General features: G+C 41.8%; 2 protein-coding genes across 4 annotated transcripts; both read left to right on the forward strand.

The window, feature by feature from the left end:
* The first annotated feature begins 6 nt into the window (after nucleotides 1-6).
* On the forward strand, nucleotides 7-6,267 carry tsr3 (TSR3 ribosome maturation factor). The gene is made up of 6 exons (XM_024386817.2): nucleotides 7-406; nucleotides 959-1,169; nucleotides 1,406-1,599; nucleotides 4,901-5,068; nucleotides 5,300-5,354; nucleotides 5,475-6,267. Exons 1-6 carry the CDS (start codon nucleotides 286-288, stop codon nucleotides 5,641-5,643), a joined length of 918 nt encoding a protein of 305 aa, XP_024242585.1. The 5' UTR covers nucleotides 7-285; the 3' UTR covers nucleotides 5,644-6,267.
* Nucleotides 6,268-6,655: 388 nt separating this feature from the next.
* pdpk1b (3-phosphoinositide dependent protein kinase 1b) lies at nucleotides 6,656-17,422 on the forward strand. Of its 3 annotated transcripts, none has more exons than XM_024386816.2 (14): nucleotides 6,656-6,788; nucleotides 13,401-13,673; nucleotides 13,906-13,948; nucleotides 14,113-14,250; nucleotides 14,402-14,546; nucleotides 14,771-14,868; nucleotides 15,006-15,081; nucleotides 15,243-15,311; nucleotides 15,464-15,560; nucleotides 15,746-15,919; nucleotides 16,096-16,319; nucleotides 16,507-16,564; nucleotides 16,825-16,977; nucleotides 17,158-17,422. In XM_024386816.2, the coding sequence occupies exons 2-14, from the start codon at nucleotides 13,458-13,460 to the stop codon at nucleotides 17,269-17,271; spliced, it is 1,605 nt and encodes a 534-aa protein (XP_024242584.1). In that variant the 5' UTR covers nucleotides 6,656-6,788; nucleotides 13,401-13,457; the 3' UTR covers nucleotides 17,272-17,422. The 3 variants fall into 3 exon arrangements, with proteins under 3 accessions (XP_024242584.1, XP_024242583.1, XP_024242582.1); XM_024386815.2 differs by lacking the exon at nucleotides 6,656-6,788 and adding an exon at nucleotides 6,813-6,831; XM_024386814.2 differs by lacking the exon at nucleotides 6,656-6,788 and adding an exon at nucleotides 7,145-7,301.
* The last annotated feature ends 571 nt before the right edge of the window (nucleotides 17,423-17,993 follow it).

Below are 17,993 nucleotides of genomic sequence, written 5' to 3' on the forward strand. Positions count from 1 at the left end.
AATACACGGTCTGCGCGTGCGTGTTAGTGCTTCCTCGGTACAGCGTGAGCACATGAAAAGTGAACGAAGTTGTTGTTTATACTTTTATTTAGTCAACTAAAGCGATACAATATAATCTCAAAACAAGAGGAGCGGAGTACACATGTTTTCTATGTCATCTTGGTAGCTTGCTTGGATGTTTACTTCTGTAAGGACCAATTGATTCAAGTGCTACAAAGTCAGGTTAACGTTACATTTTTTTCTCAGTCAATAAACAGTAGGTAGAGAGAGTCTGACAGTTCTGACATGGGGCGAAAGAAGCAGGGTAAATTTGAGCGCCCAGTGAACAAGGGGAAAGATAAACGACACAAGATGAAGGGGAAATCTCTTGAGTGTTTCACAGAAGAGATGCATGATGCATTGCAAGGTACAGTATGCCTCTTCCAGAAACAGTATGTGTCACAGCTAACCAGTCATGTTTGTATGTGTGATCATATAATTTAACCTGGTCTCAGAGCATGTCATATTATTCTGTATGTAAATCCTAGACTCCATTTAGAATGATATGTTACGTTTAGTATGGTACGTATTAATTTGTATGATCTGTTTTGTATGACATGTTACGAATTACAATTCGTATTATCTGTTACTAGGAGGTAGTGGTTAAATTTCGGAGATAGGGGAAGGGTTAGGGGAAGGATTAGCTAACATGCTAAGTAGTTGCAAAATACTTAGTAGTAAGTAGTTGAAAAGAAGATACAATTTTAAAGTTGTCCGTGATAAGATTTGTTATATGCGTAGCCATCCACCGTGAGCAACCACCCTCCTTTTGTTTGTTGCCTTAACTAACCATCTGTCTTATGTAACCACACCAAACGTTAGGTATCATACTAAATGAAGTCCCTCGGATTTACGTATAGAATAATACGAAAAGCTCTGGGACCAGGTTGGTAACTTGGTTGGTTTTTCTCGGTTTCAGCCAGCCTGCATCCTGATGATGCAGGAGAGGCTGCCCAGGTGAAGTTGCCCTGCCCCCTGGCCATGTGGGAGCTGGGCCACTGCGACCCAAAGCGCTGCACAGGAAGAAAGCTGGTCCGCAAAGGCTTTGTTCACAACCTACGCCTCAACCAGAGGTTCCATGGACTCATTCTGAGCCCCATGGGCACCAAATACGTCTCACCAGCAGACAGGTGAGTGATGCTTTTGACATGGCCAAAACCCTAAGCACATCATTACCACTAATAGATCAAAGGGCTGGATATAATTTGACCATACCTTTATCCTTTCACTGTCTGTGAGATCAGGACATGTTTAACCAATGACAACCATCAATTTCTAATCAAGATTATTGGGACATATCGCAATAGTATATGCAAGTATTTGTGCTGTTGAAGTCAGAGTCCTGTGTTTTCCTTAATTTTTTTAGGGACATTGTGGCTCAGAATGGACTTGCTGTCATTGACTGCTCTTGGGCTAAACTTGAGGAGACGCCCTTCAATAAGATGATAGGTAGTCATCCTCGGTTGCTACCATACTTGGTTGCTGCCAACCCAGTGAACTATGGGAAGCCCTGCAAGCTGTCTTGTGTGGAGGCTTTTGCTGCCACCTTCTGCATTGTGGGTAAGACATGAGCTATTCTGCAGTTAATTCATAACCTGTGGTGTCGTATCGCATTAACCTGAATAGAAGATTTAACACAAATGCCCAGTGGTCAGATGACGCAGATGCTAAGCTACAGGACTGTTTTGCACAGACTGGAATAAGTTCCGGGATTCTTCCAATGGCATTGAGGAGTACACCACATCAGTCACTGGCTTCATCATTAAGTGCATTGGTGACGTCGTCCCCACAGTGACCATACGTACATACCCCAACCAGAAGCTATGAATTACAGGCAACATCCGCACTGAGCTAAAGGGTAGAGCTGACGCTTTCAAGGAGCGGGAGTCTAACCCGAACACTTATAAGATATCCCGCTATGCCCTCAGACGAACCATCAAACAGGCAAAGCGTCAATACAGTACTAAGACTGAATCGTACTACACCGGCTCCGACACTCGTCGGATGTGGCAGGGCTTACAAACTATTACAGACCAGACTACAAAGTGGGGCACAGCCGCAAGCTGCCCAATGACACGAGCCTACCAGACAAGCTAAATTACGTATATGCTCGCTTCGAGGCAAGCAACACTGAAGCATGCATGCTAGCTGTGCCACTAGAGATTCTGGGGTCGAGTCCAGGCTATGTCGCAGGCGGCCGCAACCGGGAGACCCATGGGACGGCACACAATTGGCCCAGCGTCGTCTAGAGGAAGATTTGGCCGGCAGGGATGTCCTTGTTTCATTGCGCACGAGCGACTCCTGTGGCAGGTCAGGCGCAGTGCACACTGACACAGCCGCCAGGTGTACGGCGTTTCCTCCGACATATTGGTGTGGCTGGGTTCAGTGGGCATGGTGTAAAGAAGCAGTGCGATTGTGTTTCGGAGGATGCACGGCTCTCGACCTTCATCTCTCCCGAGTCCGTATGGGAGTTGCAGTGATGGGACAAGACTGTAACTACCAATTGGGGAGATAAAGGGGTAAAAAAAAATATATATATATGTTTTTGGAAAAAATTAAAATGCATGAGAGCATCAGCTGTTCCGGATGACTGTGTGATCATGCTCTCCACAGCCGCTGTGAGTAAGACCTTTAAACAGGTCAACATTCACAAGGCCGCAGAGACAGACGGATTACCAGGACGTGTACTCCGAGCATGCGCTGACCAACTGGCAAGTGTCTTCACTGACATTTTCAAACTGTCCCTGACCGAGTCTGTAATACCAAAATGTTTCAAGCAGACCACCATAGTCCCTAAGGTAACCTGCCTAAATGACTACCGACCCGTAGCACTCACGTCTGTAGCCATGAAGTGCTTTGAAAGGCTGGTCATGGCTCACATCAACACCATTTTCCCAGAAACCCTAGAACCACTCCAATTTGCATACTGCCTCAACAGATCCACAGATGATGCAATCTCTATTACACTCCACACTGCCCTTTCCCACCTGGACAAAAGGAACACCTACATGAGAATGCTATTCATTGACTACAGCTCAGCGTTCAACACCATAGGGCCCTCAACTCATCACTAATCTAAGGACCCTGGGACTAAACACCTCCCTCTGCAACTGGATCCTGGACTTCCTGACAGCCGCCCCCAGGTGGTAAGGCTAGGTAACAACACATCTGCCATGATGATACTCAACACAGAGGCCCTCAGGGGAGCGTGCTCAGTCCCCTCCTGTTAATTTTTTAAAATATTTTTTTAATTTAACCAGGTAGACTAGTTGAGAACAAGTTCTCATTTACAACTGCGACCTGGCCAAGATAAAGCATAGCAGTGTGAACAGACAACAACACAGAGTTACACATGGAGTCAACAATAAACAAGTCAATAACACAGTAGGGAAAAAAGAGTCTATATACATTGTGTGCAAAAGGCATGAGGAGGTAGGCGAATAATTACAATTTAGCAGATTAACACTGGAATGATAAATAATCAGATGGTCATGTGCAGGTAGAGATACTGGTGTGCAAAAGAGCAGAAAAGTAAATAAATAAAAACAGTATGGGGATGAGGTAGGTAAATTGGGTGGGCTATGTACAGCTGCAGCGATCGGTTAGCTGCTCAGATAGCAGATGTTTAAAGTTGGTGAGGGAGATAAAAGTCTCCAACTTCAGCGATTTTTGAAATTCGTTCCAGTCACAGGCAGCAGAGAACTGGAAGGAAATGTTTTTTGCAAACTATTACTCCCTGTTCCATGACTGCATGCCCAGGCACGACTCCAACACCATCATCAAGTTTGCAGACGACACAACGGTGGTAGACCTGATCACCGACAACGATGAGACAGCCTATAGGGAGGAGGTCAGAATCCTGGTCGTGTGGTGCCAGGATAACAACCTCTCCCTCAACGTGATCAAGACAAAATAGATGATTGAGGGCCGAGCAGCCCCCATTCTCATCGACGGGGCTGTAGAGGAGCAGGTTGAGAGCTTCAAGTTCCTTGGTGTCCACATCACCAACCAACTGTCATGGTCCAAACACACCAAGATAATCGTGAAGAGGGCATGACAACACCTATTCCCCCTCAGGAGACTGAAAATATTTGGCATCGGTCCTCAGATCCTCAAAAGGTTCTACAGCTGCACCATTGAGAGTATCCTGACTGATTGCATCACTGTCTAGTATGGCAATTGCTCAGCTTCCGACCGCAAGGCACTACAGAGGGTAGTGTGTACGGTCCAGTACATCACTGTGGCTAAGCTTCCTGCCATCCAGGACCTCTATACCAGGCGGTGTCAGAGGATTGCCCTAAAAATGGTCAAAGACTCCAGCCACCCTAGTCACAGACTGTTTACTCTGCTGCCGCACGACAAGCGGTACAGGGGTGCCAAGTCTAGGTCCAAAAGGCTTTTTAGCTTCCACCCCCAACAACTAATTAAAATTGCTACCCAGACTATTTGCATTGTCCCCCTCACCCCCTATTTTACGCTGCTGCTACTCTCTGGTTATTATCTATGCATAGTCACTTTAACTCTTACCTACATGTACATATTACCTCAATTACCTCGATTAACCTGTGCCCCTGCACATTGACTCTGTACCGGTACCCCCTGTATATAGCCTTGCTAGTTAATTTTCTGCTGCTTTTTAATTATTTAAATTTTTTATTTTGTACTTCTTTTTCTTAACTGCATTGTTGGTTAAGGGCTTGTAAGTAAGCATTTCACTGTAACCTGTTGTATTTTGCGTATGTGACAAATAATATTTGATTTAATCTATACAAATTAATTGGTTTTACCATCAGATTACTTTAGTAGTGTTAAGTGTTGGCAGTGTCATGATCAATCATTAATTAACATGTCTTAAATGCAGGTTTTCAGGACCTGGCTGTGATTCTGCTAAGGAAGTTTAAGTGGGGGACTGTGTTTCTGGATCTGAACAAGACTCTGCTGGATCGCTATGCAGCTTGTCAGTCAGAGGAGGAGCTGCTGGCTGTGGAGAAAGAGTACCTTAACACCCCTCCTGAGAAAGAGGAGTTTGGTAAGTTACTGTTGGAGAAGTTTGGGATCAAATCCCAGGAAATATTTGGAGTTGAGTGAGGGGTGAATGTTTAGCAATACAAGAAGGTGTTAAGACTGGTATGCCTTCGGAGAGAGCACTATTGATGTCATACATAGAAAGCTTAGTCTTTAACATATTTTACTTTGAGTGTTTGTGTATTTCTTCAGAGACTGTCTTGAACCAAAAATGTCTAATCCATTGTCTTTGCAGATCCATTCGATGTTGACTCAGGGAGAGAATGCATGAATCTCAACAGACCCCCTCAGTAATAAAGACCCATTGCTTTGTATTGAATTGAAAATCATAATATATTTAATGAATTTCAGTTTCACATTTGTTATGCAAACTTTGTTGGTAAATGGTATTGCATTTCATCTTTGTTTAGTGTTGCTGAGGAAGAGGATGATACAGAGAGTGATGGTGAGGAAGCTGGAAGTTCTGGAACATCAGAAGATGACAACGGTGATGTCAAAGAGGAAGAGGACGATGGGGGAAAGGATAGAGAAACTGGAGATGAGGAGGAAGAGCCAGGAGAGTCATCAAAAGTGCAATGAAAAATGTGGATATACTGGGGACTTTGAGGAGAATGGCAAGACTTATTCACTATGTGAAATTGAGTCCCTTTGTTTACTAAACATTGTGTAGGTTTACATGGACACTAATTCGATATTAAACGGATTATGGCAATTGGCCAAGTATGGCAATAGGCATGTAAACAGTTTACTCTGTTTATCTTAATCGTCATATGGTTACAATCGAAGTAAGCATATGTCGATTAAAACACCTGGTTTTCTGATCAATATTTTGAATTATTAGGACATATAAACTGCGTTATCCTCGTTCTAGTAGTGTATTTGATTTGCCAGCACCAGTAGGTCAAGCCTCCCTCTTGAGGGAGTGAAGTGAGTTTGGAAAAACTGAAAGTAGGCTATACGTTTGGAAATACTTTTCAAGTACAAACTATATGGCCGAACTCAGAATCAAGTAGGTTTCGCAAAAATAACATGTTCTACCACAGCGACCGTTTATTTTGATTGGTGATTTTTATGCATTTATTTCTCATCAGGTAGCCTGATTCCAGATGTGTCCATGTAAACAGGATTATTAGGGGAAAAGTTCATTTTCCAAAGCATGTTAACGTTTTAAACGAACTATTAAATTAATCTGACTATCAACAATAATCGAATTATTGTGTGCATGTATCCTTAGACAGTGTCTATACATTCTTAATTCAGTCAAATTGAATTGACGAGTATTACATTGAATTGAATGTAACGCGATTACGCCTCTTAATACATGTTTATGTGTCAATTATGTGAGTTTAAAAAATAGGATATTGTAACGAATTTAACCCAACACTTAGTGACCTCGTCAAGGTGTAACGGTTAAGGTCTTGGTTTTGACGGTCGCTGAACCTGGGATCGAGTCCCGGTCAGGGCTACACCCTGAATTCCCTACACTGGCGTCAGAAGTGGGAGGTCGGTCGTGTGGCAATCGGGGGTGTGTATACGTCAGGAACTTTGTTATAGAGAATCTTGGGGACACGTTCTCACAAAGAAGGGGGTAATGTAGCCACCTCGACAAGAGATGCATAACAGTTAAGGTGTTAGCTTGACAGTCGTTGGACGCGGGTTCGAGTCCCTGACAGGGCTACCCACCGAATGCCCTACAATATGAACAAGAAAAGCAGCAGAGATGGGTATTCAATGACATAGGCATCAACAGCAAAGATAAGATATTGAGTATGAAAAGTGTGGATGGTAGAAAATATATTTGAACATGGGTTGTACTTGGACATACTAAGTTTCAAACATTTGAAAGAAGAACATGACATGAAGCATCTGCAGTGTGAATACTATATACAGCAAAGGCCTAGTATTATATAGCCGTAACGTATTTCGTATGCTGCTGGTTATTAGTTATGCAATACAAAGGCGATTTGAAATAGGCTTAAACTAGACGTTTTGGAATTTTTCCTGAAACGACTATCGCTGTCTTCACATTGACGAGGTTCAGTCGAAACGATGCGAAGGGGGCGGATACAGGGGAGTAGGCCTATCATCTTCTGTCTTTGCGGTAACATTGTTGTGGAACGACGTCACAGCTGGAAAAATGAAGGTGCAGAGGCAGCCATTAATGGAGGTTCTGTAATCATTTTTTCCCAAATAAATACTAGCTGAAAACTTCCATGGCAAGAGCTACAAGTCAAATAGTGAGTATTGACTCTTTCATCCGAATTTCAATTCGAAGCCGTTGCTCAAGATGTATTGTTTGGCGGCAGTTTGACAATATTTTCGATGTGTTAGGCCCTCATTTAAAACAGCGCAGCAGTACGAGGACCTCTGACTAGCTAACCAAAACATTTCGACCAGTTACGAGGAATAGTCGAAACGACCATATAAAAATATATTTGCACCTTGGTGAACTTCTAGTGAAATGGTTTGAAAACGTGCCCCAATGTATGGATGGAAATGGTCGCTTTAACTGCTTTTTTCGTCCTTATTCTATCCAGTTTAGCCAATCCATTTTCACGGATTCCAGTGCCAATGGGCTGCATTGGCTAACCTAGCATGAGGACGAAATTGCCGTTTAATGAAATACTGCTAACGTTAGCTAGCTAGATTAAATCTTCTCGATTTGACAAATTGTAGTGGGACAAATAGTAACTAACGGTACAAGACGCGGTCCATCCCTTTGAGGTTCCTAGCTAACGTTACGTTTTCAAACCTTTTTTTCCACTTCATGTTCACGGAGCTTGTTTGACTAACAGTTAGCTTGATTACTACTACTATGTTGGTTTTGTTAGCAAATAGAAACATTAACTTAACGTTATAGCTAGGTAGTTTTACATTGTTTGAAATGTGGTAACGTTAACGACTACGTAGATACTTTCGGCTATTCTTTTGGCTAAATTAGGTAATTTGTCAATGAAGTTATCCTGCCACCATGCTAGCTCGCTTTACTTTTAGCTAACGTAAGTGAGTTGAATTCCAGGTTGTTAGCCAGCCAGCCAACTTGGCGGTTGACTATCCAACACAGTAACTTTGCTAACCGTTGCTACCAAGCAAAGCAAAGGGATTGCGAACTAGTTCATGTTTTCAATATTTAGATTTTAAAATGGCTAACGTTAGCTATACCGCTAGTGGGCAAGGGCTAACGTTAGCTATTTGGAAAGTAACTTGATATCTAGATAGCTGTGTCAACTTACTACCACTAGTTAATTAGGTAGGACGCTAACTTGTTGATACTTGAAGCGTCAGCTCTAGAATTAGCCGATGATGCTAACAAACTAGTTGGTTACGTTAGCAGACGGAGACCCATGTAATGTCGCATCCTAGCTGCATAAGCGAATCAATACGATGTAACGTTAGGTAGTTCGCCGATGGATAAGGAACCAATCTGGCCACACCTTGTGTGTCGCGGTCGACGAGCTACAGTAGCTGCTCGCTCGAGATTTAATTTGTCCGTGTTCGACTAATAATAATAATAATAAAGGTTTCCCTTTTGCTAAACTGCCTAAATAGCTGAAAAAGCTAGCTAGCTTCTAATTTCCCAGCCTATACTGGGTAGTAAGCTAACGTTCGCATGTTAACTCAGTTTACAATTTTGGATTGGATATTTATGAAATCTAAAGCTTTTCATTTGGCCGGTGATATGTCTTTAGATAGTGCTTGTATGTTTGCCATTTTAAAGATTCTGAACATTCGTGATGCTTGCTTACTAAAAGAAACAACCGTTGGACGTCCTCGCTCACATTCGCAAACTGTTATCCAATACTAATTTGTTTAAGATTAGCTAGCTAGTTAATGACAGGATGGTAGGCGGGATGCTAGTAAGCTATTTGCTTAGGAAAATGCACCACATGATATAGTTTTTTGAGCACCAGTCAATAAAAAAAAATATATTTTGTCATGAATTTAATCGTATAAGCATTTGGTGTCGACAATTTGACGTCTCTCACTGGAGGACGTAAGTGGGATTTTTCTTCCAGGGAAAGGGTTGGGTCAGGAGTTTATCTACTTCACATTGTCTTGTCAACTAGATAAATCTCCACCCCTTGTGATTAAATTGCCCCATAGTGAGCATAAGGTATGAGGTCACTTACTGATCACGTTATACGTTATATTAATGTCATTTTTTGTTGCCTTGAAGTTTTGCCTCATCCTCAACTAAGCATGTCTTGAGTGGAACGAGCCCAAGGTTGTAAATAGAACATAATGCTCTTCACCTGTGCTCAGACTTGGGCTTGGAGCCCTGCCAGCTATCCTTATTTTCGAACACCTAGCCAACCTGTCTTCCAGACATGACAAAATGTATAGAAACAATACATGACTCAAAAGTGCAAAGGAAATACTGTCCCCTGACAGTGGGGATTTTTTATTTTTTTTTAACCTTTATTTAACTAGGCAAGTCAGTTAAGAACAAATTCTTATTTTCAATGACTGCCTAGGAACAGTGGGTTCCTAGGGGCATAACAACAGATTTCACCCTTGTTAGCTCTGGGATTTGTACTTGCAACCTTCTGGTTACTAGTCCAATGCTCTAACCATTAGGCTACCCTGCCGCCCCAAATTAACATGTCTTTATTAGATTCTCTCATGTACATGTTGACAGTTTGGTACAGTGTGCTTTCCTGCACATGTCTTGGTTGAGTTAGCCTGCCTCCTTATGGGGCCCTCAGACCCTCCAGAGAACAGAGTTTGAGCTGTTTTTTCACACCTACACTCTTAAAGAACTATAACTGAACATGGCATAGCGTAGCCCTTTACACTCCTACCCATATACAGTTTGAAAATGGCTGATATGTGCCTAAATTGGCTGTACAGTAAGATATGCTATACAGGACTTCAGAGCTCAGGGTTTGCGCTTCCTGACAGACGTTCTGAACTTGAGTGCTGCACACCGCAAGAAGTTGCCTCCATCCCTCCTGCTTATTGGAAACGGTTGTAATAGTTTTTCGTCTGAGTGAGGGAAATGCTGTTAATTAAGAGGAGTTGATGTATTTGGAATGATGAGAGGTTGAGGATAATAAGTACCTTTGTCATACAAGCAAGCCTAACACCCTTGAGTCCAAATGTGCATTTCACATTTCTATATCATAAAACTCATGTAATATACAGTGTCAACGTTTATGATCACTACGTTTGATGTACTGTTAAAAGATGACATGGCTTTATACCTTGGTTCATTCTGAACAGAATGAGTCTGTTTGCTGTATTGTGAAGAAAATTTGACCACACATCTGAATGCCCTCATGACTCCATTCTATGCGCACCACAATTACAATCTGCCTCTATGAATTGCCTTGTGACAGCCTAACAATGTAAGATCCTATTTTCTAATGTTGGCGGTATTACTAGCTTTCAAATGATGCCCACCTTACCCAGATTGCGATTTCTACTGGACTGTTTTTGGATTGTGTTAACAACATTAATTGTGTGATGTAGGGGATACAGGGCTATGTTCCAAACAAAACAAGTGTGCATGCTCTAGTTCCTCAATGGCACAGCTATGATCGCATTATTCTTATCATGTTACTGAATGTATCCAGTAGAGGTTGACCGATTAATCGGAATGGCTGATTTTAATTAGGGCCGACTTCAAATTTTCATAACAATCGGAAATCGGTATTTTTGGACACCGAATAGTCTGTTTAAAAATATATTTTTTTACATTTAATTTAAATTTACTTTTTGTACACCTTTTATTTCATATTTATTTAACTAAGCAAGTCAGTTATGAACACATTCTTATTTTCAATGACGGCCTAGGAATGGTGGGTTAACTGCCTCGTTCAGGGGCAGAACGACAGATTTTTACCTTGTCAGCTCAGGGGATTCAATCTTGCAACCTTAGTTAACTAGTCCAACGCTCTAACCACCTGCCTCTCATTGCACTCCACGAGGAGACTGCCTGTTACGCGAATGCAGTAAGCCATGGTAAGTTGCTAGCTAGCATTAAACTTAACTTATAAAAAAACAATCAATCATAATCACTAGTTAACTACACATGGTTGATGATATTACTAGTTTATCTAGCGTGTTCTGCGTTGCATATAATCGATGCGGTGCGTATCGTTGCTCCAATGTGTACCAAACCATAAACATCAATGCCTTAATTAAAATCAATACACAGAAGTATATATTTTTAAACCTGCATATTTACCTAAAAGAAATCCAGGTTAGCAGGCAATATTAACCAGGTGAAATTGTGTCACTTCTTTTGCGTTCATTGGACGCAGAGTCAGTGTAAATGCAACAGTTTGGGCCACCTAATTTGCCAGAATTCTACGTAATTATGACATACATTGAAGATTGTGCAATGTAACAGGAATATTTAGATTTATGGATGCCACCCGTTAGATAAAATACGGAACGGTTCCGTATTTCACTGAAAGAATAAACATCTTGTTTTCGAGAGGATAGTTTCCGGATTCGACCATATTAATGACCTAAGGCTCGTATTTCTGTGTGTTATTATGTTATAATTAAGTCTATGATTTGATAGAGCAGTCTGACTGAGCGATGGTAGGCACCAGCAGGCACGAAAGTATTCATTCAAACAGCACTTTCGCGCGTTTGCCAGCAGCTGTTTATGACTTCAAGCCTATCAACTCCCGAGATTAGGCTCGTGTAACCGATGTGAAATGGCTAGCTAGTTAGCGGTGTGCGCGCTAATATCATTTCAAACATCGCTCACTCTGAGACTTGGAGTGGTTGTTCCCCCTGCTTTTGTGGAGCGATGGGTAATGCTGCTTTGAGGGTGGCTGTTGTCGTTGTGTTCCTGGTTCGAGCCCAGGTAGGAGTGAGGAGAGGTACTGAAGCTATACTGTTACACTGGCAATACTAAAGTGCCAATACGAACATCCATTAGTCAAATGTTAATGAAATACAAATGGTATAGAGAGAAATAGTCCTATAATAACTACAACTTAAAACTTCTTACCTGGGAATATTGAAGACTCATGTTAAAAAGAACCACCAGCTTTCATATGTTCTGAGCAAGGAACTTAAACTTTAGCTTTCTTACATGGCACATATTGCACTTTTACTTTCTTCTCCAACACTTTGTTTTTGCATTATTTAAACCAAATTGAACATGTTTCATTCTTTATTTTGAGGCTAAATTGATTTGATTGATATATTAAAAGAAGTGTTAATTCAGTATTGTTGTAATTGTCATTAATACAAATACATTTTTAAAAATCAGCCGATTTAATTGGCATCGGCTTTTTTGGGCCTCCAATAATCGGTATCGGCGTTGAAAAATCATAATCGGTCGACCCCTAGTATCCAGTGTATTTTCAGATTTCGTTAATCAACAAATGTGGCAAAAAGTACAGTCAAATGTAAAATGCACATAAAATCAATTGTAATGTTTGGATTGAGTCTTATCAGGTGAACGGTTGTGTACTCACTATTAGTCATTTTTTTTTCATAATCTCTAAACTGTTCCCTTTTAATTGCTACCATGGTTATGCATCTGCTTTCAATATTTCTTCTGTTAGAAACATTTCAATTTAGCCCTATCCACATAACCCGTTACATTACACACATCGCACCGAATGTGGATTTCCCATTCATCTACCGATTGGTCACTGCACTGTTGACGTCTGACTGCAGACATTTTCATGCGTTTATACATGTGAAGACAGTGCAAACTGATTTTAGAAGTACTCTCGGCAGGAAAACGCTATTGGTGTGTTTGAGACAAGACATTAAACATCAAATTTGATTGGTCACATACATGTGTTTAGCAGATGTTATTGCTGGTATAGCGAAATGCTTGTTTCTAGCTCCCAACAGTGCAGTAATATCTAACAATTTCACAATACACACATCTAAGTAAAGGAATGGAATTAAGAATATATAAATATTTGGATGAGCAATGTCAGATCGGCATAGACTAAGATACAGTATATACATATGAGATGAGTAATGCAAAATATGTAAACATTACAGTGACCGGTGTTCCATTATTGAAGTGGCCAGTGATTTCAAGTGTATGTATATAGGGCAGCCGCCTGTAATGTGTTGGTGATGGCTATTTAAAAGTCGGATGGCCTTGCGATAGAAGCTGTTTTTCAGTCTCTCGGTCACAGTTTTGATGCACCTGTACTGACCTCACCTTCTGGATGATAGCGGGGTGAACAGGCAGTGGCTCGGTTGGTTGTTGTCCTCATTCATTCACATAACTGAGAATGATTGAGCAAAAAACTTGATGATTTAGATGGCCCCAAGTCTAGACAGACAATCATGCCTATGCTGTGGCTAAGTCACCTAATGTCGCCCCTTTCTCCTCTACCTTACAGTATGATGTTGTGCCCATTCAATCCAGCGTTGTCATCTGTTCCTGCCCACATCCATCAATGGTAAGAAATCAGCCCGACTCCTGCTCGCCACTTGGTATCCCAGGCGCAAGTAGCAGCCACTGTCCTAGCATGGATGGCCCCACCTCTGAGTCCCGGGCTCCGGGCAAGCCTACCAGCCAGGGCTCCGAGCTCCGGCAGGCCCCCCAGCCGCGCAAAAAGAGGCCAGAGGACTTCAAATTCGGCAAGATACTAGGAGAGGGCTCGTTCTCAACCGTATGTAGCCTGCATTCCATTTTTACTTACGAATTAGTCTCAGATAGATGGTGTTACACGCAAGCATTTTTGTAGTTATATACTCCAGTGACTCAACTTCAATTAATGTTTATTGTAAAGGAATGGCCTGGCACCTCATTTACCATGGTGATGAAGTGGTCTACTGCTTTAGTTGTAGAAATATATTTTCTTCAAACATTATTATTATTATTATTATTTTTTTTTTCTCTAGGTTGTCCTTGCAAGAGAACAGGCAACGGCAAAAGAATATGCAAGTAAGTTGAAATGTAGGCATTCGTGTCGAACTCCGCTTCCATGTGCAATACCTGTTTCTCTTCAATGGTATTTTCTCAGGTTAAGAACGGCAAAGTTTCTGTTTATCGTGTTTTCTTTTCTGCTATTTACCCTCAACTTCACTCCTAACTTTTCTCTCTTCCAGTAAAAATTTTGGAGAAGCGGCATATTATGAAGGAGAACAAGGCACAGTACGTGAAAAGAGAAAGGGATGTGATGTCAAACCTAGATCACCCATTCTTTGTCAAACTCTACTTTACATTTCAAGATGATGAAAAGTTGTGTATCCTTTTAATAAGACGAGACCACGATGACTCGGAGCCTGGCTGCATCACCCACTTGCTTAGCAACTTATCTTGTCTGTATGATTAAAATGTTTTGTCTCTTGTTTGTGTTCCTTTGACGTGTAGTTTTCCTTAACAACTTGCTATCAGATTTTGGCCTTAGCTATGCTAAGAATGGAGAGCTTTTGAAATATATTCGCAAAATCGGTTCTTTTGATGAGACCTGTACTAGATTCTACTCGGCGGAAATTGTTTGCGCACTAGAATATTTGCATGAGAAGGGGATTATTCACAGGTAGGAAATGTCTGAACCGGTAAGCCTGTCATATGTTACAGGATATTCTAGTTCAATTTATATAATACATTTTAACATTACTTTTTACAATATTTGTATGAATAACTAGACTTGTAAACTTGCTGCCACTTAACACAAATGAGCCCTTCTTGCTATGCCATATTCTGTTATTGAAAATGTAGGTTGACTAGGTTCCCTCACATTTGCTTATTTTGTCTTTTCAGAGACCTTAAACCTGAGAATATTTTACTGAGCGAAGACATGCACATCCAAATAACAGACTTTGGAACAGCAAAGCAATTATCTTCCGATAGCAAACAAGGTAGATGTTTATCAACAGGAAGCAATAATTGCAAGTTATTCCTCCCTGAACATTCCCTTATTTGATGTTTTTAGTTTAATACCCAAATTTGATCTCTTAACAGTTTTGATCAGTCACATCCTCTTATTGTTTTGCAGCGAGAGCGAACTCCTTTGTAGGAACTGCGCAGTATGTGTCTCCAGAGCTGCTGACAGAGAAATCTGCTTGCAAGAGGTAACTGGGATTCGAGCATGGAGTACCTCTTCATAACTCGCTCGGTTTTCTTCTACTCCTTTTCAGTGTTGTGCTAATGCATTGTTTTCCCATGCAGTTAGTGAATGTCTGTCCTCCTCCGATAGGATATCATATTGATATCAACTGGTTGTGTGTTTCAGCTCTGACCTCTGGGCCTTGGGATGCATAGTCTATCAGCTGGTGGCTGGGCTACCACCCTTCAGAGCTGGGTAAGTAGAGCACGATGTCTGCTTGTGGCCTCTCACCTTTTTTGTTTTAGGCTAGTACTAAACTTGTGATAAACTCATCTGGATATTACGTTTTATGGAGCTGCTCTTACTTCTACTTCACAAACTGTCCTTCTGTGCTTACTTCCGACCAGAAACGAGTACCTAATATTCCAGAAGATAATCAAGCTGGAGTATGAATTTCCAGAGAAGTTCTTTCCCAAAGCGAAAGATCTTGTTGAACAGCTTTTGGTAGGTCTTGTTTTCATCAATATATTCAAAGTATTTCTGTAATATGAGCACTGTAGTACAGGATTCTACAACATGTTATGGTGAATCTCTCAATTATCCACAGACTGGATTAATAAATTGTAGTAAGATTAGAAGGCTATGGATCAGTGTGTTTGTGTATATTAATGCGATTCTGTTTCTCTCAGTCGCTGGACCCCTCCAAGAGAATCGGTTGCGAGGAGATGGGAGGGTACGACCCCCTGAGGGGACACCCGTTCTTCGAGACCATCTCCTGGGGAGACCTCCATGTGCAGACGCCACCCAAGCTCACCCCCTACCTGCCAGCCATGTCTGAGGATGATGAGGACTGCTATGGAAACGTGAGACACTTCCACCCATACTTGGCAACATGAAACTTGGCCACCGTGTCATATTGGCTTGTGGTGATTTTTCAAGAATCCTGTTAATTCATGGGATCTATATCTTTGTGCCATGTAAAAGCCCATGCAATAATCCAACTAACCACCTTCTGCCCCCATCTCCTGTATTTCCCCAGTATGACGACCTCCTGAGCCAGTTCAGCAGCATGCAGGTGGCCCAGTCCAGCTCGTCCCACTCGCTCTCCACGCCTGAGACCATTCCCCCAGCGCCGCAGAGGTCCAGCAGCAACATCGAGCAGTACATCCACGACCTGGACAACAACTCGTTTGAGCTGGACCTGCTGTTCTCCGAGGAGGAGAAGCAGCTGCTGCTGGACAAACAGACGAGTGGAAACCCCTGGTGAGCCCCACTCTGAGGAACTCTCTCATTGCAATTATTATTATTTTTAAATTCAGTTTGACCATGAACATTTGACGTTGGAATGTACATTGATAGTTTGAAGTGTGTTGTAAGAACTTTTGTTTACATTGCTTAGCTTTGCTTGAAAGTACTTGCTCATAACCCTTACAATTACTGGCTTACGCAGGCACCAGTTTGTTGAGAATAATTTGATCCTGAAAATGGGCCCAGTGGATAAACGGAAGGTAAGTGGAAGCCAAACTTTACATCACATCTCCAGAGTTTTCATAGTAAGTTCATAAGAGTATCACTTTGAACTTACCAAATGTTTAGTTGTTGACAATGAGGAGCAGTGTTTGTGTGTAGTTTCACTTGTTTGAGCTGGAGAAAGCTGATTCTAGGTCAGCAGCGAAGGGGAATACCACCTCTGGTATGTAATGTCACTCTCTTAGAACTAGCCCCCTCTGGTGGTGATCTCATGCCATGTCTCATGATTCCATTGCAGGGCCTGTTTGCTCGACGGAGACAGCTGCTCCTCACTGAAGGGCCACACCTGTACTACGTGGACCCTGTCAACAAGGTCCTGAAGGGGGAGATCCCCTGGTCCCCTGAGCTGCGTCCAGAGGCCAAGAACTTTAAGACCTTCTTTGTCCACACGGTAAATGTTAACTGCAATTAACACTTATTGACGACACTGTAATGACTGTAGAAAAAAAGTATACTGGCAAAAAGTAACCGTTTGTAGCTTCAAACTGACATGTCTCTTCTGACTATATTGACTTTCTCAGCTTTTAATGTTTTTTTTTTAAATTTGATCTTTGTTGGCATTTATTTACAGCCCAATCGAACATACTATCTGATGGACCCGAGTGGAAATGCAGACAAGTGGTGTAAGAAGATCCAGGAAGTGTGGAGAAAGATCTATCACAAGCACCAAAATCTTGGCCTATAGGAGAGCAGTTCCTCCTGCGCCACTCCTTCCTCCTAGCTCTGAGGCCGATCACGGAGCAGAGTAACACCCTCCTGAGTGCCCTTCACAGCAATGTAAAAAAAAAAAATAATAATTAAAAAAAACTATTTTAGAGACGCTAGCATCTATGGCATCTAGACCTTGTTTATTTTCCTTCTCTGAAATAAGCAGAACCAATAGGGAGAAAAAAAGACCATGGGATTTAAGGTTTGCTTTGCTTGTTCTTTGTGCTCTCTGTGAGGCTTCTAAATGCATTTTTCCACGTGTTGATGTGACTGCTTCCATGCACATCGGCATCTTGTATATTCTGCAAGGGAAAGGGAGAGGACAGGCTTGTCTGTATAATTCCACTGGCATAAGGTACCATTTGGACCACCTGAGTGCAAGGACTGGTTTCCTTGTTCAACCACAAAACACAATCCAGCATCACTTGTATACCAGAGCCTATCCCAACACAGTATGACACTCCACCCAGTTCTTAATCCAACATTTTATGCCTCTGTGATCAGACCTGAACTTCATACTCCATACTTAGAGCAGACTATTGCCTGGTTCAGTATCGCACTGCAACCAGGCACTAACCAAATAAACTATATTTTTAGTCTGACCCCCATTGTCCACAGAGTATAATATTTTAATTGGTTTTCAAGGCTCTTGGTACTTAATGATTGCAGTTCAGTTTGGGTCTGTAGGTTAATGTTTCG

Source organism: Oncorhynchus tshawytscha, linkage group LG24 (assembly GCF_018296145.1).
Source record: "Oncorhynchus tshawytscha isolate Ot180627B linkage group LG24, Otsh_v2.0, whole genome shotgun sequence".
Lineage (NCBI taxonomy): Eukaryota > Metazoa > Chordata > Actinopteri > Salmoniformes > Salmonidae > Oncorhynchus > Oncorhynchus tshawytscha.